At 35.2% G+C, this 26,754-nt stretch overlaps 1 protein-coding gene across 2 annotated transcripts in view; it reads left to right on the top strand.

The window, feature by feature from the left end:
* Positions 1-26,754, top strand: part of BTBD8 (BTB domain containing 8) — an 88,736-nt gene that overhangs the window by 44,689 nt on the left and 17,293 nt on the right. For both annotated transcript variants that reach the window (XM_045847158.1, XM_045847159.1), the window contains 5 exons: positions 2,577-2,666; positions 12,747-12,827; positions 14,088-14,184; positions 19,165-19,253; positions 19,693-19,795. In XM_045847158.1, the coding sequence (XP_045703114.1) occupies positions 2,577-2,666; positions 12,747-12,827; positions 14,088-14,184; positions 19,165-19,253; positions 19,693-19,795 (460 nt within the window). The remainder of the gene's footprint in view (positions 1-2,576; positions 2,667-12,746; positions 12,828-14,087; positions 14,185-19,164; positions 19,254-19,692; positions 19,796-26,754) is intronic.

Here is a 26,754-nt window from a genome sequence, read left to right as displayed (position 1 = left end):
AGCAAGAAAATATATGTGTATATATATTAGTCTTCAAATATGTACATATATAAGAATATTTCTATGTGAATCTTCTTTATATTAAGCTAAACATGAGTTCATATTGATGTCTCCAACACTAATCTATTAGCACATGGATCATCCTAGTCTTACTCCCTTGATTGTCTGTAATCTTCCACTATAGCAGTGAGAAACCTGGCTTTCATTATCCAACATGTAGAACTTAATTGTTCAGTTCCAGCATTCATGTATGGCAGTTTCAGAATTGTTGACCCATACTTCCATGGGAAATAACTTTACCAACCAGAGTACAGTGGCTTGTATAAAGTTCCTTTGCTTTTATTCTTATAATCTCTACTCATTTCCAAAGTTTTTTGGGCCAGCACCTTTCTGTCCCATTCCCTTCAGTGAGGTCATTTTATTATATATTTGGAATACAGTTAGATTCTTTTGTCACAGTCTGCATTTCATCGTGAGATTCCCCTGATCTGATCTTCTTTTAGTATTTTTGTTTTAATTTGTATACACTAAGATTCCCTTGTGCTATAAAGTTTTATGGGTTTTTATAAATGCATATTGTCCTATGCCTACCATTATAATATCATACAGACTAGTTTCAACTTAAAAATTCTTATAATTGAACTCTTCAACTTTTCCCCCTCCGAGACCTCTGGCAATTTTTTATTGTCTCCATAGCTTTGCCTTTTCTAGACTATCATATAAATAGAACCATAAAAAAAAACAAACTAAGCAAACAACTAGAACAGGAACAGAATTACAGAAATGGAGATCACATGGAGGGTTATCAGCTGGGAGGGGGAAGAGGGACAATGGGTGAAAAGGTACAGGGATTAAGAGGTGTAATTGGTAGGCACAAAATAGACAGGGGGGTGTTAAGAATAGTATAGGAAATGGAGAAGCCAAAGAACTTATATGTATGACCTGTAGACATGAACTAACGGGGTAATGCTGGTAGGAAGGGGAGTACCAAGAGGAAGGGAACAAAGAGGGAAAAATTGGGACAACTGTAATAGCATAGTCAACAAAATATAATAAAAACATGTCTCCAAGTGAGGACTAAATAAGAAGATTGCCATGAAAAAAACTTGATCAAGATTGTGTGGAATCTAGAAATTAATTTAGGCACAATGGACATGTTAACAGTTTTAGGTCTTCAAATCCATGAGTACAGTTTAGCTCTCAGGTCTTTTAAAATTATCTCAACAGTGTTTTATAGCTTTTAATGTAGAGGTATTGCTTTTTTATTTATTCTATTTGACATTTTAGATATTAGTGTAAATGAATTTCCTTTATTTTCTACTTGTTGATTATTATTCCTGATTACCTTTGGGTGATTGCTAGATATTTTATCAAAAATTTATAAAAATAGTTTGACACTCTGGGTAAAGTTATTTTCATGAATACTAGATTTCATTCTGCTTCTGGCAAGCAGTTAGGCTAGATGCAGATCACTTTCATCCAGTTGGGGACTCAGCTGACTCAAAGCAGGACTTCAGTTGTAATAAGGGCTTGTCTATTTCCCATGTATTCTTCTTTCTAATGTGTAGCCCTTCAGAGTCCAACTGTAATCATGGATATCCACCAAAGAAAGCCTCCCCTCTTTGATAGACACCAAATTCCAACTTGTGTACCTGTACGCCTATGAAGGTTGTTAGAAGCCATGCTCAGCTTTTAGCCTGTCGACCATTGCTTTTGCCTTCAGATTTGGCAATTGCCTCAATGGAAAATGTTACCTCGATCAAAGAGGTGACCTCAAATACTTGGATCACCTCTTTTGTCTTCTCTCTCATAACTTGTCTCAAAATCTGCTACCACAGTAGCTTTTTGATGCCTTCAAATCATGCTTTATTTCTTTACTTTTTAAGGTATATATTTTGCCTATTCTCCTGGCTGTTTCCAGCAGGAGTGTTGGTCTGAGACAACCTAGTAGGCCATTGCCAAAAGTGTCTTTCTCTTCTCCCTCTCCCCCTCCACTATGTGAGCCCATTTTCCACTAGTATATAACATTGTTCTTTGTAGTATCTCATTTATATCTGTATTTCCAGCATCTAAAATAGTGCCTAGCACAGAGTAGAAGTCAGTATATACTTGTTGAATTAAAGAATGAATGAATTGGTATTTTATCTGAGAAGATAGTACTGAAATTCAAAAGAAAATGGCTTTACTATCATTTTCACCAATCTAAATATAGCCATTCTTGAGCATAATTAGTGTAAGTTCTGAATTTGAACTCAGGTCCTACAGGATGCTAATCTCTCTCTTATTGATAAAATATTTCCTCAAGAAATTAACATCTTTTGGTCTTTATTTCTCTATTTTTAGATGGTTTATTACTCTTAATGGAAAGAATTTCAATTTTATTTAAAAAATGAGGATGACATTGGAATTAATGTTATAATCAAGCAATCAAAAATGCCTAGGTATAAATATAATTTTATTATAATGATGCTATCAGTAAATACAAACAACAAATTGATTATATTTAAAAATGTAGAGTTTCATTAAAATTATGTTTCACATAATAAATAAGTGTTTACTTGTGTTTTTTCCCTTAGAGCCATTTTAAGTGCCAGGTCTAGTTATTTTGCTGCAATGCTGAGTGGCTGTTGGGCTGAAAGCTCACAAGAGTACATTCCTCTTCAAGGGTAAGCATGATTTTTACAAGACAGTTTGTCTGTAAATGATTGCAAATGATACAAGCACTTTTATCAATCTGATTTCCCTGTAAGTTCAGTGAGCTATTTCTCATGTGGTAGAATCCTACAAAGTATATTTTCTGAAAACATGAGGAAGTAGGGAATATTTAGTAATAATATGATAGTGTGTTAGTCTTTTCAGACTGCAATAATGAAGTACCACAAACTGGTGATTTAAACAACAGAAATTCATTTTCTCAGTTCTGCAAGATCAAAATGCCAATAAGGTTGGTGTCTAGTGAGAGGTCTCACCTTGGGTCCTTGGGTTGCAGACAGCCTCTTACCACTGTGTGCTCAAATGGCCTTTCCTCAGTGTACGGGGGTCTGGGGGGCAGTGAAAGGAAAGTGGAGGAAGAGAGTGCTTTGGTGTTTCTTATGAGGGCACTAATCTTATCACATCAGGGTAGAGCCCCACCCTTATTACCTCATTTAACCTTAATTACTTCCTTAGAAGCTCCATCTCCAAATATAGCCACACTGGGGAATTAGGGTTCAATATATGAATTTTGGTGGGTGGGGGAACCAAATATTCAGTCTGTAACAAGTATAGTTTCCTTTTTTTCCCTTATTTTTCTTCTTTAAAGTATAATTCGAATAGGTATGGATTTCAGTGATCTATGATAGTACAATGGTGCATCTACACATTTAGTGGCAGTTTATTTAAACTGCCAAGACTATTACTAAGAGATGAACTACTTCCTTAAATGGTGAAATGGAACATTTTTTGGTCATAGTAATAACTGTGAGATTCTATAGTGTACAGTATGGGGGAGGGCTTTCTCAATAGGAAAATTGCTGGGAGTTCTGAGGGAGCTTCTCAGTTCTGCATCATTTTCACCATAGATGTTTCCTTGATTGGGTCACTTAGCCAGAGGCTCGAGGTGATACTTGGAATTCCATAGCAGTGGATACATAGAAAGTATTAATAAATTTTTACTGACCATTTCTTTTTCCAAACAGGCCTATAATCTTGAGCCTTCTAGGTTATAACAATCTGGTTCCATTTACTAACTAAAAGCATCTTTTGACTACCTTCATTCTCTACCTCCTGCTTCTGGCAACTAGGTAGTTTCTGAATATGGGAGATTTTATATGCCCCAAATGCCTCCCATTTTATAATGTTTCACTCTATAAAACATAGAATTTTGAAACATTTGTAAAAATATGTAATGTGTTTTTACTTTATTTTTTTCATATTTTATTTACATAATAAAAATGAAACACATATAAAAGAGAACCCAAGCCATTTTCATTCATACCACGGTCACATTTTAATTATATTACCACAATTTCAATAAACACAATACACAAAGCACAGTGAAATATTTTGCAGCCTAACTTTTGGGTGTAGGTTCAGCAACTGCCACTGTTAGTGATTTCAATTATGTATCCATGGAATCACTTGTATTCCTTTATTAAAGTGTATTTTTTAAGCAAAAATGCTAGATTAATGAAATAGTAATAAAAATAATGTAGGGTATAAATATACAGGGTCCAGCACAAATAACACCCCTTTTTTATAACAAAATCACAAGCATGTAATTCTGTAACATATCACACTCAGCCATACCATATGACATTTTACATGAAATGTTCAAATTAAAACTATAAATTATTACACCCATATTATTACCCTACAAACCACACTCAAGCAGGCATTACTTCTACCAGACCTTGTGTGTACACACACACACATACAACACACATATAATCACTAAGTTTTTAGTTGATACTACTACTGAAATAAACTTCTTCCCTAATCTATCCCCTGCATGCATAAAATACTTACACATGGAAAGTTTGTTTTTCTTCTGTTTTTCTCCCACTAATATAGCATCAAAATATAACATGAATTTCTTGATGATGTTAAGAAAAGTTTGCATCTAAGTAACCCTGTTATCTCTGTATCTGAGTTTCTTTTATTCATTTAAAAATATTTATTGAAACCCTGGCTGGTGTAGCTCACTGGACTGAGTGCCAGCTTGCAAACCAAAGGGTTTTTGGTTGAATCTTAATCAGGGCATAAGCCTGGGTTGTGGGCCAGGTCCCCAGTAGGGGACATGTGAGAGCCAACCACACTGATGTTTTTCTCCCTCTTTTTCTCCCTCCCTTCTCCTCTCTCTAAAAATAAATAAATAAATATTTAAGATACGTATTTAAAAAATAAAATATTTATTGAGGCATTATATAACATATTATTTACAGGGATACAAATAATTTGATATATGTATATATTGTGAAATGATAGTTAACATCCATTACCCCAGAGTTATAGTTCTTTTTCTTGTGATGAGAACTTTTAGGATCTATTTTCCTAGCAATTTTCAAATATAAAATACAGTACTGTTAACTATAGTCACCATGCACATTACATCCCCAGGATTTAATTTTCTTGTAACGGTAAGTTTGTACCTTTTGACTACCTTTACATATTTTGTTCACCCCTTTACCCCCTTCCTCTGGCAACCACATAGCTTCTGATTATGGGAGATTTTAAACAACAAGCTAAAAAGTTTTTATCCTGTGGGTAAAGGTACTGTGTAGATGGATGAAGTAGTGATAACCTAAAAGACATATGTATCCTACTAGTAAGATCTCTTCCTTGGTGACAAATTTAAAGTATCCCCTGAGTATAAGAAGGAGGATAGTACTAGAAGAGATCAGAGTCTCTGTAAGTGTGCCAGTCCTAGGGATAATCACTGTGGTGTAATTTTGGAAATTTGTCCAGGGACAACTATGTTTCAGATGTTTTAGACATCATTTTAAAAAAATTATTAATCCACTGTCATTAGAACTGGATTCAATAAAAATGTAAATGGAGAGAAAACACTAGCTTAACTCAGGATGCAGTTTTTTGGCATGCATTCTTTGGAAATCACGTGCTTCTGTGTAGTAAGATAAAGGTCAAAAGAAATACATGATTATGCATCAGAGAAATGCAAATTAAAACCACAGTAAGATATCACCTCACACCTGTCAGAATGGCTGTCATCAATAAATTAACAAACATATGTTGGTGAGGATTTGAAGAAAAGGGAACCCTAGTGCACTGCTGGTGTGAATGCAGATTCGTGCAGCCACTGTGGAAAACAGTATGGAGAGTCCTCAGAAAATTAGAAATGGAATCTATGACCCAGTGATTCCACTTCTGGGTCTATAGCTGAAGAACCCCTAAGCAGTAATTCAAAAGAATATATGTACCTTTATGTTCATTGCAGCATTATTTACAGTAGCAACCCAAGCACCTATCAGTAGATGAATGGATACAAAAAGTGGTGGTACAACCCAGAGACACAGACAACAGTGCAGTGATGGCCTTAGGGAAGGGAGGCCGGGGCTGGGTGGAGGTGGGCAAAGTGGGGGGGAATGGGAACACCTGTAATACTGTCAACAATAACAATACATTTTAAAAAGCAGTAGTACCTATATATAATGGAATATTACTCATAAAAAAACTGAAATCTTACCATTTGGGACAGCATAGATGGACTTAGAGGGTATTATGCTAAGTGAAGTAAATCAGAGAAAGACAAATACCATATGATTTCACTTATATGTAAATCTAAAGAACAATATAAATGAACAAACAGAACAGAAACAGACTCATAAATACAGAGAACCAGACTGATGGTTACCAGACAGGAAGGGGTTTGGGGGGTGGGGTGAAAAAGGTGCAGGAATTGAGAAGTACAGATTGATAGTTACAAAATAATCATGGGGATATAAAGTACAGCATAGGGAATATAGCCAATAATACTGTAATAATTATGTATGGTACCAGCTGGGTAGACTACTTTGTAAAGTAGATGATTGTCTAACTACTGTGTTGTATACCTGAAACTAATATAAAATAATATGGTGACTGAAAAACAAAATTTAAGAAAAATTATGCTGGAAGTCAAAGATGATGACATCTGCCAATTAATGCCTTGTATTAATTATTGTTAAAAGAGTTGAAATCTTGTTGCAATAAACATTTTTAAAAATTCTCAAAAAAAAGTATATGATTATGGAACTTTATTCCACAGAGGGGGAAAGTAATTTACAGAAATCACGTGTCCGATTTTTTCCTGGAAGAAATCTTACATCCTTTTATATTTAATGATACCTGCAATTAAATAGCTTTGTTTCTGTCTCCAAATAGACTCTGTCCTCAGCATCAGTAAGAACATCCCTATAATAACATCATATATTTTCTAGACTTCTTTCACATTTAGTATGCCCTTTAATTTTTAACATCAGTCATTGAGAGAGCAGGTCTATTTACCTATTACAGATGAAAACAAGATCAGATTAAGTACAGTGTCTTCCTGGGGTCATTTGATAAATAAGTGCTTATGCTAAATATAAATTACATGTTTTTATCCAGATTCCATTCCATCACAGACACTAAAGATGTTAGAAATTCCCTTTTGGCATGCATTCTTGAACTAGCTAAATAGTCCTCTGCTGTTTAAATCAGTGATTTTCAAACTTTATCCCACAGGACCCTAAAGATCCTGGTAGGTATATTAGGGAACACAGGTGTGGGATTGGGATCTGAGGGAAAGGCCTTTTGGAAAGGCATACCTCTTCAAGCAGAGCTGCTCCACCTTTATCTGTTTTATATTCAAGATGACTTCTGACTATAGCTATTGGAATAAAGGCAATCCTTAATCAACCCTCATGAGCCTTCAGATTAAACATCCAAAATACACAGGCTTTTAAAAATGAAGTCTGTTCATTAAGAGTTCAGTAGACAAGAAAGAACTAGTGAAATCAACTATTGGTCTCTATTCCCTCACCTATAATTTCTGTGTTTGATCATGATGGAAGTAATGAATATCTCCTCTTATAATGTGGCTTGACTACTAACTGACTTTAATAGCTTGTTTAAGGGAAAGCCAAATAGAAGTAATGAAATTTGTTTTCAAGTGTCATCCAAATGAGTAGACTGTACCATGCAGTAGTGCCACCAATGACCAGGCTTGCTCTTCTTATGTTATTTTACCTTCACTTCTGTTGCAGTGAGCAAGGCTCTGCTCCTGACTGGTTCATCTTAACCAGAGCTGCTGTATCCGCAGTGGGGGCTCACTCCTAATCAGCTTATTCACTTCTAATGCTAGCACGTTGGAAATGAGATACATTCCTTTTATCTTACTTGATAAAGCAAGGTTTTCTAATACTAAAATGAAAGAATTTATCTCCTGACAGATATTGGGTTTTTTCTACATCCTTTATTATTATTATTATTACACAATATGTTTTTCTTTTTTCTCTTGTATCACATATCAAACTAACTGTCTCAGATTACTACCTAAAATGTTGTTAGTATCATGGTATTTAAAGCCATAGGAAGAGTAAAAGGGATTTAGGAATTTTACTTAAAAAAATCGCATCTTTTAGGAATTTTTATATTGTAACAAAGTAACCTACAAAACAAATTGTTTTCATATTAACTTACATTGTAAACCTGGGTAGATGTTTCCAGGGGTGGTGTGGTATAGTAGGAAATTAGTGGACTATGGTGTTTTTATAGGCACTCCTACATCCAGTCCTAGCTTTGTATATAACTCTAGGAACACTGCTTACCTTCCTTGAACTTCCTGAGGTTGTTGAAAAGATTAAATGAGATGCAGCAAGAAAGGAAGCTGGCATAGTACTTGTATGTAATGCTCAATAATATTTGTTTTATGTTTTTCTTTCTCTAAATTAGATTGTTCTCATTTTCTAGAGAGAAGTGGGTTCAAGTCAGGGTCATTACCAATACCAGAACAGCAGTGCCTGCTTTGCTTCAGCAGCAGCCTCTTTTGGGACTGTGCCACTGTTGCACATCAGCAGGACATTTTTATGCTGTAGGTTAACATGAAAGCCTGTCTGTCCTCACAGAAAAGAACCACAGCATTTTTAATGAATTTTTAATGAACTCCAAGACATAATGTATGTAATATTTTTCAAGTGGGAGGGCCTTCAATAAATTGAGGTAGGAATAGTAGAGTCCTACAGTCTAGTTCTTCCCATGCCCCATAGTTGGGAGGTGGAAGGGTATAGCTGGAATAAGTTCTCCTGTTTGGGTAGAAGCCGGAAGAAATTTTCCACTTCCTCTACTGAAAATTGAACTGCAGACAATATTTTTGTAAAGAATCCCCACATATTTCCATTTTATATAAATAGAATTCTTACAGTGGTGGCTTGGGGCTTTGAAGCATGAAATTGGATTTACTCATCTCCCTTGGGAGATTTCCTGGGATGCTCTGCACCTTCAGCATGATCTTTTGAACTATAAATCAGATCGTATTTCTCTTCTGACTAAAATCTTTGATGCCTGCTCACTGCAATTAGAATTAAACCCAAACCTTTACCATAATTTACAAGACCCTGTATGATCTGGCCCCTGGATTTTCTCCCGAATATCCCACCTAAAGCAGCTACAGCCAAAATCTCCAGTTACTGTCTGTTATCCTTTTGTATTGTCTTTGTGGCACTTTTCACTATTAAAATTATCTTCTTTATGTATTTGTTTACATATGTATTGTCCATGTCCTCCCTCTAGAATGCAAGCTTCTTGTGTCCTCAAGGTCTAGAATAGAGCCTGTTATTCAGTAAATTTTGAATATGAAGAAGTTAGTGAATGAATGAATGTCCCTATGTTACTTTAGCCCACATACATGGGAACCTGTAACTTTAGGAAGCACACAGACTTTCTAGACTAGAGGTGTGTTTGCTCTCTGATCTTAGATTTCTGTCCTCTCATGCATTTTTCTTTTTTCTGAGTATATGTAATGTTGTCATCTCCTACAAGCTTTTATTGTGATTATGTTTAAATGATAATAGTGCTTCAACTTTTTCCATTTAAACTGTGAGCTATTAGAGTAACTCGTTTTTCTAGGTTAGTTGATCATGCCTTTATAAAAATGCTTTTAATAAAAATACAAAGGACTTACAACACAATACTGAAAATGCAGTTTAGTAAAACATCTGTCAGGACAGCAGGAAAAAGGTTTCTTGCTGTTTTTATAGTTATCATATGTACTGATACAAAGGCCCAAATTTCTAGATTTTATTATTAATAAAACTACTTTTGTTTTTATTTGGTCATTTTTTTTGCTTAAATATGTCAAATGTTAAAAGGAACTATCCTTTCAACAAAAATGACCAATTCTCAGTAATGTTGACAAGAATGGCTCTGTATATTTAAGGAAAAGTGTATGGAGTAGTATATATTCTAGTAATTATGCTAGTGTTTAAATTAACAGACTAAAGATAATATGTTATAATTACCCTTGTCATATTGATAGTATATAAATGAGAATATTTAGAGATTGACTTTTTTACTGTTTAAGTAAAGCTTGAAGTTTTGTGGGGTTTTTTGAAGTTTATTTTTAAAAAGTTCATTTAGTTTACTGATTTTTTTTTATTGTTGTTTAAGTACAATTTTCTGCCTTTTTTTCCCACCCCTGCCCAACACCCCAGCCTTCCCGACCTCCCTCCCCTGTTTCCACCCCCACCCCGGGTATTGTCCATGTGTCCTTTATAATTGTTCCTGCAAACCCTTCACCCTTTTCCCCTGAAATTCCCTCCCTTCTCCCATCTGGTCACTGTCAGCCTATTCTCAATTTCAGTGCCTTTGGTTATATTATTTTGCTTGTAACACCTGGAGTTTTGAATTAGTGGAAACCAGAAGCCATAGTAAGGGCCAGTTTATATTTATAAAATTAATTGAAAAGTATTTATATATTTTAACTCAGTGTGTTCCTCTGAAGGTTTGGTAAGATGCTGTAAGTGCCCTAGTAAGCCATTTATTTAAACATTCCTCAAACATTTATTAAGCATGTATTATTTAAGGCCATAGACTCAAAGCAAATACCTTTTTGAGTACTGCCCTGTGGGATTCCATTTCTTTTCTTCTTGCCTTCCTCCTTTTCTTCTTTTGGCAGATGTTTAGGCACAATGCTTAACAAACTATGAGGGTCTTACAACAATGTCCACATTCTAATTCCACTGTATAGCTCCAGTATTGTGTAGGAAATGGAAAATCTTTTCATCCTGGAAACAGTGAATCAATGCTGACATTCTACTGGTGCTAGAGATGCAAGGATAACTATGATATAGACCCTCCCTTCACAGAACTCAGTCTAGAAGGAGAAACAAATATGTAAACAAAGATATTACAAGTCAGTTTGATAAATGTGATAATGGAAGTATATATAGCATACTTCTTTAGACGCAGACTTTGGAGTCAGTCTGCCTGGATTTAAATTCCAGTACATCACTAGCAATTTGACTTGGGGCAAGTTACCTAATTTAGTCTTTTTTTAATCTATAAAATGAGACTAATAATGGTATCTACTGTTGAGCTGTTAAGATGATTAAATATGCTAATGGCATTCAAAATGCTTATTAGCTCAGTACTGGCTCATAATAAGTGCTCAATATGGATGTTAGTTATTACTGTGTATAACAGTCAGTGATTTTTTTTTTTTTGCCTTAGGGACATTAAGGAAACAATCAGAGGTAAAGAATTGCATGTCTTGTATATGAAAGATGAAGTAAGCAGAGGGGTAGAGCATTGTAAGCCAAGTGAAAAGTATGTTGTTAAGGCATGGATATATAAGAAATAATAAGCAGTTCAGGTATAGGAAATTAGTAATTCACTTGGAACAGCTACTAGAGAGGGAGAGCCAGAGGTCAGATGATAATGAACACTGTACACCAAGCTAAGGGATTTTGGACTTTTTTTTCTGTGGACTATGGAGAATTGTTGAAGGGTTTTCAAAGTGGAGGACTATATCAGATTTATATTTTAGCGAAGTCACTCTAATAGTGATGTGGGAAATGAGATGCAAGGAGATTATTTTAGGCAGGAAACCCATATGAAAGGATATTGTCATAGTACAAATGAGAAAAAATGAGAGCTTAAACCAGGGCAGTGAGAGGGGAAATAGACAACAGAGGCTGAACTCAAGAAACTTTTGAGGGTATAGATGATGGAATATGAGGGAGAGGATTAAGATGAACCTCAGGCTCTGACTTAGGTAACTAGATAGTAACCTAGATATTGTTGGAGTTTTGAGGGGGCCTAATAAGTAGTAATATACTTTCTTCCTGTTCAAAATAAAAGAATCAGGAGATGAAATAAGAAAACTTTTTTTTATTACTGATAAAAGCTGTTAAAGCAGTAAAATGTGTTTTAATGCAAGAGCCAGAGTTGATTTGATTAACTATTTCCCTTCTAAAACAGCCCACTTAAAAGAAGGTCTGAATTTGGATAGCAGAAGCACTTTTCCCCCAACACCTCTTCCTACTGCTTCAGCAGAGAAGAAAGGATAAAAGGAACCAAATTACTTCTCAAGTTTCACCAACAACCAGTGGTGGTTGTCCATAAGCCAGATGATTCGCTCCACTTGATACTGATATAGAGGGCAGGACAAGAAGCAACAAGTCTCTTAATGAATCAAATAGGAATAAAAGAAATAGGGCCAGCTTGGGGTGTTGGGAGATTCAGGGAAAAGGAAGGTGATTATGAATTCAGAGCTTGAGATCCAGTAGTCAGTAGCACATAAAAATATAATGATGTTGGTCAAGCTAGAACCACTGGATAAATATTACTAATCAAGAAATCTGTACAAACCTAACAAGAATCTTTCTAGTGAGTAGAGATGTCCATCTGAGGATTTAAGCAAGACCAGAGGCCATTTGTCAGAGATACTGAGGAGAAGATTTCTTAGTCAGACAGAGGTAGGACTGTGACTTCTAAGGTCCTTTCTAACTCCTAGTCTATTATACAGGATGCTCAATAAGTAATCAATGATGTGATAATGTATGAATAACATTTTATAATGTATATAAAAAGCCATAGCTATAATCATACTTCATATTAAATTTATGGCATACCTGCATGCATAGTATTTGAAGAATATATCCTTTAGATAAAAATGAGATTAAGACTTTATCTTGACTAAAAGTTTATGGGAAAATAGAATGTATCATAAATACCAGTTAAGCCTTAATTATTTCTGGATTTGAGTTTTCTTTTTTTTTTTTTTTCAGTATAAACCATGTAGAAATGAATGTTATGATGCATTTTATATATGGAGGAACTTTGGACTTTCCAGACAAAGCTAATGTTGGGTATGTATTAATTTTTAATGATTTTAAATATAAAAGTATTAATATTTTTGACTTGTGCTTTGTTGATCTATGTTTCAAAGTGTCAGTGAAGTGGAAACTTTACTTTTATTGCCCCTTTTGCCTGATCTTGTGTGCATTTGGGAGTACTGTATCAACAGTGTCACTGTTTTTAGAAGTAAAAATGTTCTAGCAACTAACAGTAATAAGATTAAGAAAAGTCTTTATTAGACTTATGTTAGAAAAACCTTGTATTTTAGAAAGTAGATGAGAAAGTAGATGAGATTTTATAAAATAAAACTGAATGAACCTTTATCAAATTTTGAACAATTATTTTACTACTTTATTTTTAAACTTTAGGCTGCCTCTTTAAACAGCAAAAGAAAAACCTTAAAATTAATTAAAAAATATAAGCATCCTAAAGATCAACAATGATGTGATTCTAAAGTGATCTACAGTGAAATGTCACTTAAATTGCTGAAATCCTACTGGAGAGGTCCTGCTCTTGTAATTTTCTGGATGTCCTCTCCTTTAATTGTTATTCTTACATCAAAATGAAAAGCTGTTCTTTTAATTTTAAATATTCATTGGTTCTTTTAATTGCAACTGAATAAATGTGATTTGGGGGAGAAAATATCGTGAATCACAATGATTAAGTACTGAAGCTTCTCCTGGAAACCTAGATAAACTTTATCATGCTGTCAAGGTTTGTAGGCTTCCTAAGTACCTAAAGTATGTATGGGTGCCAAGTGAAAGAAGCAATGGAAACCTTCCGAATAATTGGATGCTGTCTCTAATCTTAGGATCATTTGTAAACATTTTCAATCTGATAAGCATCAGTTAATTGCCCTCCTCCCAATCTTTCATTATACAAATTTGTTGCAAAGAGTTTTTTAACTTTAAACAGCCTTCAAAGTAGTGCCCTGGACTTTGGTGTGTGTGTATGTATGTATGTATGTATGTATATGTGTATATATATGTGTATATATGTATTTAGAGAGAGAGAGAATCTGAGGGGAATTTGATTGAAACATTTTCAAATTTTCTTGTTATTCTCCACTATTCAAATCATGTGACAGCTTTCAACTTTTGGCCTTTTTATAATCCTTAAAGATTATTTATTATGTAGGGCAGAGAGTTAAAAATTAAAATAATTCAGATTTTTCTTTTTTCTAAACAGACTATATATTATTAGGAAATTACTGTGTATTATGCCTTGGTTTTAAAACTGGAAAATTAATACCATGTTTATTTTTATTTTAGTAAAATACTCAATATGGCTGATATGTATGGACTAGAAGGATTAAAAGAAGTAGCAATCTATATTTTAAGAAGAGATTACTGTAATTTCTTTCAGAAGGTAATTGTTGAGTCTCAAAAATCTACCCAATGCTTAAAGTCACCCATTATTACTCACTTTAACTCTGGTAGTAAATGTTCTTTAAATCTTAAGAATATTAAATTAATTTAACTAATGAGGACTTAAGTTGAGAAAACCTCATGTGCTATACTTACAAAAAATAAATTAAATCATTTTAAATTATATGAAATTGAGGTAGGAGGTTATTAAAAGGATATAGGAGTTTCCTCTATAACTTCAAAGGTGGAGTGTACAGCTAGTACTCAGGGTTTGGAACTAAGAGAAAGGAAATCGGGAACCAAGGTTACCTTCTCTATTTATCAAGGTGCATTTATCACAGTGCTTCATCGATTCTTTTCCCTGAAATTGTACTTCTTTTTCTACCACCTCTCTTTATACCATGTGCTTGGGGTGGAATATATTTTTCTGCTCCCTGTGTGCCCAAGTATAATATAAATACTGACTTTTAAATTATTGTCTAGAGAAAGTTCCCGTGCCATATATTTGTATAGATGCCATTTTGTACATCACTTTTAGATTCTTTATTGTTTTAATTTACTCTGTGACTGTAGGTTATTTTTTTATTTTCTTATTTACACTTTTCTACATTTTCTAAATTTTCTACAATGATACATATTACTTATTATTATAATAAAAAAAGACAATTGTTTATGTCAATATTCCCCTCTTACTGGGTGCTCTAAGTCACAATATACATTGTATGAATTGTAATTTGGTAATTTTAATAATTTCAATGATACTTGAATTTAGCTTTTTTGTGTTCAGTAGACTTTTCCTAGTTCTCTCTAGGTTGTATACAAGGAAGCACCCCATGCACTAAAACAGGAATCATGGGTCCTGCACCATCACCACCACCACCCTTTACGGTTTACTGAGAAACAGTGAGACTTCTCAGCTACCTTTACTCAAGTGTTTATTCTACCCTCTATAGATAAGGGGTCTAGAAGAAGGAGGGCAGTTTGGTGGTGGTATCCTCAGCTTTGTAGAAAGTAAAGCATTCTGGTGAAAGATTTCCCTTCTCTTTCATCTGCTTCTCTCATCTTTGCAGCCAAGTAAAAGTTAGGAGGGAGATCCAAGCATAACCCAAATAAAGATTAAAGGCAGAGGCTATCTGTAATGAGGAGATAATGTCTTCTCATGCCCCAGAGGGGCTTCTGCTGTATTTGTAAAACCAGCCCACTCCAGAGCTTCTATTAAAGAAAAAAAAAAGTGGTAAGAGATTTCTTGGGAGAGCCTGGAATATGCCTCAGAAGCCAATGAGAGTATACTTGAGTGTGGAGATTTCTAAAGGGAAAAGGAGGCTTGCTGTAAGCCAGCACTCACCTGGTGGTTAGGGACAATAGTTATTGTTATAAATAGTTGAAAGAATGGGTAGTTCACCTTATACCTGTTACACACAGTGCACACACAGGGAAGGAGGAGGATCTCAGTAATTCATGAAGATTAGAGGACACTGATAGAGGGCAAGTGACACTGTGTCCCACCTAAGGAGTCATTATACATCATGAACCACCAGAAGAATCTTTGTCTATTGAGAGACTAGGGTGAACTTCAGTCTGTCCCTAAAAGAGCCACCACATCAGCAAAGGCCACCAGCATTTGAATTAGAGCAGTCAAGGACATCTCCTTACTACCATGTTGATCCCTCGTTAGTTACGTAAGGTGACCATAGCCATCCATTGTCCTCTTCCACAGGAGTTAGACCTAGAAAATGCAGGAACAGGTGACCAGACCATGCTGTAGTCCCTATTCCATATGTCCCACTATAAAGGTAGTCAGTGATTTAAGTCAGATACGAGATAGGTGTGTAACAGTACTATACTGAATGTCAATACAACAGTGACCACAAAGTACTGAAATCGGCATACAGTGGCATTAAGGGGTGGAAAAGTGGGGACCTTGACACAGCATGGTTAACGATGCTAGCTGAGCATAAGTTTTATGTTAGTATCTCTTCTGAACTGAGAGTCCATAATAGACCAACTAATCTAACATTTTAAAAAAATCTCTTTTATAGATGGTCTTACAGGTTATATGCAACTTATTATATTTTGCTTTCAATAATCCACTTAATTCTTTTTTTTTTAATATTTTATTTATTTTTTAGAGAGGGAAGGGAGGGAGATAGAGAGAGAGAGAAACATCAATGTGCGGTTGCTGGGGGTTATGGCCTGCAACCCAAGAATGTACCCTGGCTGGGAATCGAACCTGGGACACTTTGGTTCCCAGCCCGCGCTCAATCCACTGAGCTACGCCAGCCAGGTCCACTTAATTCTTAAAACACAAAAGGCATGTTAGTTGTCATTAAAACAACAGAAAAGCAATTTTTTAAAAAATTATTAACATGGTATTTTGTTAAACTTTTTACCTCATTTTCTTATTTTAATAAAGTCTATATTACTGTAGTAATAACAGATATTTGAGATAACAATTTCTGTTTTTATTGACCTGATTTTTAAATTATTTGCTTTACATATTTTGATAATAAGTATATATTTGTGTGAGCATATCTTTGATATATAATTTTACCTTCCAGATCTCAGTTACTCAGTTTCTTGACAGCAACTTAAATACAGTAAACCTTTAATAGCACACTCTTTACTAATAGGTCCTGGAACTCATGGCAAGCTAGCTTCAGTCATTTTATTAATTTTATTATCTTGCTTTTACATGACTTTTTGGACTTTATAGGATTATAATGGGATTTGCATTTTTTGGCCATTAATTTAAATTTTTTTTTTAGGTAATGATTTAAATATATATCTTCACATTCTACCTGCAGGTTTTGAAAATAACAAAATGTCAGTTATCCTATTACAAAAACACTTGGGAATCAGCATTTTCATATAAGTAAACTTCTCAGTAAGCTAAAGTTAACCCTTTAAGCCAGAGGTCAGTAAACGTTTTCTGTAAAAGGCCAGACAGTAAATATTCTAGACTTTGTGGGTATGGTCTCTATCATAAGTACTCAGTTCTGCTGTTGTAGAGCATTAGCAGCTATAGACAGTATGTGAATGAAACAACACAGCAGTGTTCCAATAAAACTTCATTCACAAAAACAAAGATAGGCTAGATTTGGCCCACAAGCTACAGTTTGCCAGTCTCTGCTTTAAGCAGTAAATTATTTTGTATTTTAATAATTTTATGGAAATTATTCTTAAGTTGTGTATCAGTTAGTAGACTTTGTTGTAGAGGGTTGGCCATTCCTAAATAAAATTAGACTGTTGGGCTTTTAAACTCTTGTATTTACTTTTACAATTTTTCAGACTTCTGGGAGCTTTTAGGTTGTCAAGTACGTGTGTACCAGTAATCTGTCCCCTCACACTAATTTTTTAAAAATTTAATCTTTATTATGTATTTTCCCATTACCATTTAGTCCCCTTATACCCCTGCCCAGCAATTACCACACTGTTGTCCATGTCCATGAGTCCTTTTTCCTTTTTGCTCAATCCCTCCACCCCCTAACATCCACACCCCCAAGCTGACATCCTGCTCTCCATCTATGAGTTGGTCCCCATTTTCCTTGTTTGTTCAGTTTACTCATTTGATTGTACATATGAGTGAAATCAGGTGGTATTTGTCTTTCTCTGACTGTCTTGTTTCACTCAGCATAATGTTCTCCAGGTCCATCCATACTGTCTGAAAAAGTAAAATTTTCTCCTCCTTTATGTCCGAGTAGTATACTATTGTGTAAATGTCCCATAGTTGTTTTATCCACTCATAATACTGATGGATACTTGGACTGCTTGTAAATGATGCTGCAGTGAACATAGAGGTGCTTATTTTCTTTCAGATTAGTGATCTGGGTTCCTTTGGATATATTCCCAGAAGTGGGATAGCTGGGTCGAAAGGCAGATCCATTTTTAAATTTTTGAGGTATCTCTATATTGCTTTCCACAGTGCCTCATACTAGTGTAATATTCTTGTCTGAAGTGGGTCAGAAAGCCAACATATTTAACTTTATAGAGTTATCACTGTAAAATCTATATATACTGAGATAGTCATTTCTGATTTTAGGACAACTTACAGTACCTCCAGTTATCCAAAGGGAACAACTCAGTTGTTAATATGCAATGCAAACTATTTATTTTAAATTTCTTAAACACTATTATAGCACATTAAGGAGAAGAGTATTAGACAATCAAATTAATAGCAATTTGTAATTTAAAAAGTTGTAAACCACTGTCATCATTAGGACTCTGCTGGAGACATTTCTGAAGAAACTTTTGCTCTTCTCTGAGAGTAGGGGATCTTCAGTAGAACACATGTAGGGACTATACACACAAATAGATAGATTGCTGGTATTTATTAAGTGAATGAACCCTAAATCACAATTAATTAATGTGTACAAACAGAGGTTTAACTCTGTTCACCCTAATGGGCAATAGATGTGCTTAGGAACATAGTCCAAAAACTGAAAATATGTGACGCGGGCAACTTGTAGCCCAGAGGCTCAACACCAAGAGCTGTGAGTTGTTTTCACTACTGGTGTCTACATTTTACTTGTTATTTTAGTTCATTACTTCTATATATGTGCTTTGAAAATATATGTTATATAACTACAATGTAATTAAATTCTATCATTTTATCTGAGGTTAGTGTTGGACCTTCCATTACCCATGTACTTAAGGTTTTACTTTAGAATACAGATTAAATCAAGTGATTGTTTTGCAATGTGATGTGCTAGAAATTATTGTACCACTTTTACTTTTTAGAAAATTTAAGCTAAATGAAATTAGAGTAGAACTTGTATGCGTTCTGGTAGCTAAAAGAGCTGAAATGCTATTCTATAAAACTAGAAGTTATTAGTGATACTTTCTTTAAAAGAATAGTACATTTTCAATTATATATATTTATTCTGCAGTTTAGGTACATAAGTCAGATCATCTGTATGAACCAAATACTTTCAGCTTCTGTAGGTTGAATAAGAATAAATATGATGTTTTTTGTCAATCTCAGCCTGTCCCCAGAAGACTGACATCTATACTAGAATGCCTGACTATTACTCATTCAGTTGGAGTGGAAAGTCTTTTTGCTGACTGCATGAAGTAAGTGATCTGAAGTAGTGCTGATGCTGTTAATTTAGGGATTTTGTTCTTCCATTCTCTTCATTTTCTGGGAAATTTTAGACTTGGCTGATTTTCTCAGGCACAATATATGTAGTGTAATGCTTAACTAGTTGTAACAATTGAAAAGAAGTATTGATTTAGATATTAGTCAGGATGCTTGGGGTCAATATTATGTTAGCTTAACCATTGTTACTTATGTTAAAGTCCATGCACATGAACCCAAAGTGGATTTAAAATATATGTTTACCAAAAAGAAAGCATACTTAAGTTTATTACAGAGCTAACAAAATTAACTATAAGGGTTAGTCAAAACATATATGTATAAATTTAAAATGCAAATATTATGGAATATTATAATGAAATATTATAATACAAATATTTTTACTTTTCTAACTTGTGATACTTTGATTTATAACAGGTGGATTGTAAAACATTTTGCAAGGTTTTGGTCTGAGAGAAGCTTTGCAAATGTACCTCCTGAGATTCAGGAACGTTGTCTTAACATGTTGATTCAGTCCTTAGTAAGTATAACCTGAATACCCTTGTTTGTGTTTGTCTTCAAAAAGTTTATGTAGCTTTGTATAGGTACTTTCAATATTTTAAATATAAATGTAGAAACATTATAAAAGAAAATTAGAGAACCAATTCCAGGTAACCCAGAACCAATTCTGAGGACCTATCCTTATGATTCTGTTTCTGTGTACCAAATTCATTGGTCAAGTTTTAGTCAGAGAAGCAGGGAGACACATAATGTTTTGTGAACAAAAGATACATGGTACCGGGGTGGAGGTTATGCATTGACTCAGCAACATGAACTTCTACTCACTAAAGTGGATTTGGGTATAACATTGAAACTTCTCTATGGCAACATTCCTGAAAGGAGAAACAGCTATCTACCTGCTGGCAGGTTAATTACATTGGACTACTCCATCATAGAAAAGGCAGTACTATGCTCTCAGTGGAATAGACATAACATTTGCTCTGGATATGAATTTGCCTTCATTGCTCCTAGTGTTTCTGCCAAAGCTACTATCCATGGACTTAATAGAATGCTTTTTCCACCATCATGGTATTTTACACAGCATCATTTCTTACTAAGGAACTCCACAGCATATGAAGTATAGCAGTGGGCTCATGCTCACAATTTCACTGGCCTTATGTTTTCTGTCATCCTGAAGCAGCTGGCTTAATAATACAGAGGAATGGCCTTTTGAAGACTCACAGCACCAGCAAGGTAGCAGTGTCTCTTAGAGTTGGTGCAGTGCCCTTTAGGAGGTTGTATATGCTAAATTAGTTTTTGATTTATGTTGCTGTTTCTCCCATAATAGAACACATGGGTCAGGAAACTAGAAACGAGAGTGGTTCCACATACCATTATTCCTAGTGACCCAGTAGCAAAATTTTTGCTTCCTGCCTCTGCAACTTTAGTTTCTGTGGATCCTGGAAAATCCTTCCATCTGGGGGCACAACAATGATTCCATTGAGACTTCTTCCTTCTGGACACTTTGTAAACTAATATGCAAAGAAGGGGAATTATTGGTAGATTGAGCCTAACAAGGGGAAATTGTGTTGCTACTATATAATGTGGATAATGAGGAGTACACTTGGAATGCTGTACTCCCATGTCCTATGATTAAAATTAATAGAAAACTAACAACCCACTTTAGGCAGCACTGATAATGACCCAGATTCTTGAGGAATAAAAGTTTGGGCCACCCTCCCAGATAAAGAACAACAAGTAGCAGAGGTACTTGCTGAGGGCTAAGGGAATATGCAGTGGTAGTGGGAAAATATAGTTATAAATACCACCTATGAGCAAGTGATCAGGTATAGAAATGAGCACCATAATAGTTATGATATAAACTAATCCATTTCCCTTTTTATATGAATATATATATATATAACCAAATATTATATTTTTTCCAGTCCCATTCCCCTAGCATTTAATATGACATGGTAATATTAGTTAACTTTATATCTCCATATGTAAGTTACAAGATACCAAAGGGGAGTGTGAGTCAGTTTGAAGAACAATGAACATCACTCAGACAACACAAGAGAATTTTTATCTTCTTTTAAGGAAAGAGTTAGCATGTTTGTTGTATAGGAGATAGTTATGTTAGGCAAAAGCATGTCTTCGTTATTATCTCCATTTGGGAATTAAATACAGTTTAAAGAGATGTGTGTGGGTGCCAGTTGACAAGGGGTGGACTCTAGTGGTTTTGTAATGTATCAGCTTGTATTGAATGAACTGTACTTCTCAGAATTTCTTTCTTTGTATATTTCCAGTTATAGTGGCCACAAAAGACAATTTAGTATGAGATTTGTACAGTAGAGGTGAAGCAGCAGTCTTTTTGGTAGGAAGATTGGAGCAGGCTCTTTTAGCTTATACATTTTGCATGTTTACTGGCTCACCTTGGCATGGAACAGCAGCCAGGCCTGCAACTGCTTCACTTTGCCCTGTACCCTCTTCCCCGGGCCAGGGATATGTTTATCTCCTTGATGAAGAGTGCCAACATCTCGTGAAGGATACCTATTTCATGCATGTTGAAGTCAGTAAGAGCTGAAATGAGTCCAACCTGTGGATTACCACTTGTGCTCTTGAGTATCAACTTGTTCTTACTCTTCATTTTATGTCCATCTTCCCTTCTCAACTGCCTTCCCTACAGCCTTCAAAGGGCTTTGCACAGCAAAGGAAACCATCAACAAAATGAAAAGACCACCCACTGAATGGGAGAACATATTTGCCAATGAAACATCTGATAAGGGGTTGATGTCCAAAATTTATAAAGAACTTATAAAACTCAATACCAAAAAAAACCAATCAAATTTAAAAATGGGCAAAGGGCCTGAATGGATACTTCTCCAAAGAAGACATACAGATGGCCAATAGACATATGAAGAGATGCTCAGTGTCACTAATCATCAGAGAAATGTAAATTAAAACCACAGTGAGATACCACCTCATACCAGTCAGAATGGCTATCATCAATAAATCAACAAAAAACAAATATTGGTGAGGATGTGAACTGTTGGTGGGAATGCAGATTGGTACAGCCACTGTGGAAAACAGTATGGAGTTTCCTCAAAAATTAAAAATGGAATTGCCTTATGAACCAGCAGTTCTACTTCTGGGAATATGTTAGTATCTGAAGAAACCCAAAATACTAATTCAGAAGAATATAGGCAACCCTATATCCATTGCAGAATTATTTATAATAGCCAAGATTTGGACGCACCCAAATGTCCATCAGTAGATGAGTGGATAAAAAAGCTGTGGTGCATTTACACAATGAACTACTACTTGACCATAAAAAAGGAGGAAATCTTACCTTTTGTGCAGCATGGATGGACCTGGGGAGTATTATGCAAAGTGAAATAAGCCAGTCAGAGAAAGACAAATGCCATATAATTTCACTTATATGTGGACTCTAATGAACAAAATAAACAAAGTAGAAACAGACTCCTAGTTATAGAGACCAGACTGATGATTATCTGTCAGAGGGAATGTGGGTTGGAGGACTGAATGAAAGAAGAGATTATACATATATATATATCATATAGACAACAGTATGATGATTATCAGAGAGAGGGGAGTGGGGGAGGTAAAAGGGAGAGAGAGAGAGAGAGTGTGTGTGTGTGTGTCTGTGTGTGTATGTATATAATTTATTGTGAGCAACTTTAAGGTTTTTCCCTTTCTTGGTCACTATACAACATTTCAGTGAGATGTGGCTGCTCCTTTCTACCAAGTGCAAACCATTGCTTTTGGGAGAGAGAGACTGCAGAGAAAAGTTAGGACTTTATAATGTAATTACTTGAATTGTTTCAAAACATGATTACATTTTTCTGTTTCAAATGCTTTTTTTAAACCCTGAAAAAGACAAATGATGAAGTTTTTAAATTTGGGAGAGTTATATGTAAGTGGGGATGATCACTAGGGTAAAACTAAAGTTGTATATATAATGGTTTGTCTAGAAAGTATCCAGCCATGTGTTCAGCCATGTAATACAAAAAATAGTGACATTTATTGAAGAAGATACAAGAAACATTGTACATAAGACAGTGATGCCTCAGTCCCCTTCAAAGTAGGCACCTGGGGACCTCATACCATTCTCCCCGCATCTCTTCCACTGTTTAAGACACTGCAAAATTCTTTGTTGGAATCACCATCAGCTGCCATGTCATATTTTCCTAAATCTCATCAATAGTCTGAAATCTCTTCCGTTTCAAAGGTGATTTCAATTTTGGGGAAAGCTAGAAGACACAGGGCAGCAAACCTGGCCTGTAGAGGGGCTCAGTCACCTGGGTGACTTGATGTTTCACCAAAAAATTCTGCTTGAGATGGGATAGGTGAGTAGGCCCATTGTCATGACGAAGCTGCCAATCAACAGTTGCTCATAGCTGTGGCCATTTTTGCTGTATTGCATCTCTCAGTTGATGAAGAACATTGAGGTAATACTCCTTATTGTTTGGCCTGGAAAGGTGTATTTATGATGAACAACACCTTCCCAATCAAAAAACACAGTTAACATGGTCTTGATCTTGCTGCAACTTTGCCATGCCTTCTTCAGGTGTGAAGAACCTGGCAACTTCCATTGGGATGATTGGGCCTTCATTTCTGAATCATAGCATTAAGATCCATGATTCATCTCTGGTTATGACCTTCTTGAGGAAATATGGTTCAGTGGTAGCAGTTTGAATCAAGTCACTGTAGAATGAATTTTGCCACAACGTTTCATGCCAAGATCATGCATCAAAATCTCGGGCAGAGTGGTTTTTGGAACCCCCAGATTAATTTCTGGTTCTCATACTGTCAGTTGCTGATCTTTGTTGATGCAGTTCAACATTCTCAGGTGTTCTGATTATTTTAGGCCTTCCAGAATATGGATCACTTTCAAAATATTCTCAACCATTTTTGAAGTGTTGGTGCCACACTTTTATTTGTGCTGCACTCATTGCATCGTTCCTATAAGCCTCCTGAACTATTCATATAGTTGCTGTGGAGGAAGTTGAAGCTTAATGCAAAATTTGATGTAGATTCATTGCTCACTCAGTCAATTTGAACACAAGGGCCACACAGTACACATACTCACTCAACGGTGTCTACCGCCCCCATCGAGTAGTATAGTGAAGTTATCATTGTTCACATGCGCACATTCCAGTCCATTCTCCTTGGCTGCCAGGTTACATTGGTGTTGCACAAACCCTTCTTATTGTATTAACAATGGCTGGACTTTTTCCAGACAGACCTCATGTACTACTGTGAGTCTTAAGACCAAAGGATAGCTGAAGTCCTATTTGATTAACACAATAAGGATTAAGAAATAATATGAAGCATTGGGTTTATTCAGTGTATGGTGTTAGGATAATCAGGAAGTTAGTTGTAAAAAATTTAATTTGAATCTGTACCTCACATCCTGGTATGCTAAGATGTATTCCAAATGGATCAAAGATTTGAATGTAAGAAAAACCATTTAAAATACTGCAGTAGTCCTGGGAGCATTATTTTATAACTTCAGTAGGGCATAGTAATACAAAATTCAGGAGTCATAAAAAATTTGATTACATGAAAATGCAAAAATTTTATATAGTAAAAAAAAACACAAGCAAAGTTAAAAGGCTGTTCATATCATACTCATGCTTCTAATTTTCTAATGTACAAAGTTCCTACAACCTGATTAAAAAAACAGCCAGACATAGGGTAAGATTTGATAAAGAAAATACAAACATCTCTTAATTTGATGAACAAATTATCAACTTTATTTATTAAAAAGAAATGGATATTAAAATTACAGTGTCAGACTATTTTCTACCTTTTAGAATGAAAAAAGAAGAAAATTTTTACTAAGTTAATAAGGATGTAGGGAATAAGTACTTTTATTCATTTCTGGGAAGGGTATAAATTAGTACACCTTTTGCTGTGTTTTTCAAACTTTTTTGACTGTGACCCAAAGTAAGTAGTTTCTTTTTTTTCAACAGTGTAACCCAGTACATTCACACATGTAGAATGGAAATAATTTTTCTAGAAGAATACTAACCATTATTATATATAATGTATTGATATTTTCTATTTTTGTCTTCTTTCTCTGTCTCTTTTTCTTTCTCATTTTTTACTTGTAACACTGGTTGTGAATCACTAAAAATATTTCTTTTTTTTTGAATTTGAAAATAAAAGTGGTTTTTTTAGTACATGTACCTGACATTTTATTTTACTTCATTTTTTAAATAATTTTTATTATTGTTCAAGTACAGTTGTCTCCATTTTCACCTGACCACAGCCCCCTGCCCCACCCATTCCTACCTCCCACCCTCGAACCTACCTCCTTTGGCTTTGTCCATGTGTCCTTTGTACATGTTCCTTGATGGCCCTTCCCGTATATTCCCCCATCCTATTCCCCCCCCCCCTCTGGTTACTGTCACTTTGTTCTTTATTTCAATATTTCTGGTTATATTTTGCTTGCGTATTTGTTTTGTTGATTAGGTTCCACTTATAGGTGAGATCATACAGTATTTGTCTTTAACCTCCTGGCTTATTTCACTTAGCATAATGCTCTCCAGTTTTACAGGAAAGAAATCTACAGTTTGGAAAACAGTGCTCCATTGAGGACACGTTGCTAATGTTTTGGGTACTCAAGTGCCCCTCCTCATATCCTCTCGGCCCACATGTGTATTTCAGCCATTGCTGCAGCATCCATCATCACACGGGTATAATCTGACATCCCTTTCTTTCAGCCACATCACACTTATTTCTTACCTGAGACTTAACTGCTACTCCACACAGGGTGCCTACAACTCTGAAGTTCTGATACCTTGTAAACCTAGAAGTAAAAGGAAATTAACACCCCAATGGACAAGCCCTGACCAGTGTGATATGGGAGCCGGTGGTTAAATGTTCCCCAGTCTGTCTTTTGGAAGAATAATCTAAGTGCAGTCTCTGTGACTCTGATGTAGCAACTAGGCCCCAGAAAGACTGAGCCCTAGTTGCTACATCAGTGCTTCTCAAACTTTAATGTATATTTAAAACACTTCAGGATCTTGGTTAAATGTAGATACTAATTCGCTAAGTCAGGGATGGAGCCTGAGATTCAACTCCAACAAGCTTTAGGTGGTATTGATGCTGGAGATAATATTTGAGTAGCAAGGAGTTAGAAAACATACCCTTGCATTGGTTTCCCTCTCCCATTGCCTCAGATTCTCTTAGAATCACTTCTCAAAATAAACTGTGTGCATACAAGCCTGTTTCTCAGGCTCAGTTATTAGGCAGACCCAATCTAAGACAAGCAGTATTGACCCAGAAATTCTATTTCTAGGAACTTATCCTATAGATATATTTACAGTATGTGAAATAATGTTATCTACAATGTTATTACATTAAAAGTAGCAAAAAAAATGGAAGTGACATAAATGTCTATAAGAGGACTGGTTGAAGGACTTAGGGCACATCCATACTATAGAGTATTACACAGTTGTTAAAACAATA

Source organism: Phyllostomus hastatus, unplaced genomic scaffold, assembly GCF_019186645.2.
Source record: "Phyllostomus hastatus isolate PE091 unplaced genomic scaffold, TTU_PhHast_1.1 phas_contig_524, whole genome shotgun sequence".
Classification (NCBI taxonomy): Eukaryota; Metazoa; Chordata; class Mammalia; order Chiroptera; family Phyllostomidae; genus Phyllostomus; species Phyllostomus hastatus.
Note: the sequence above shows the minus strand (reverse complement) of the source record. Positions and strands in the feature narration are given on the sequence as shown.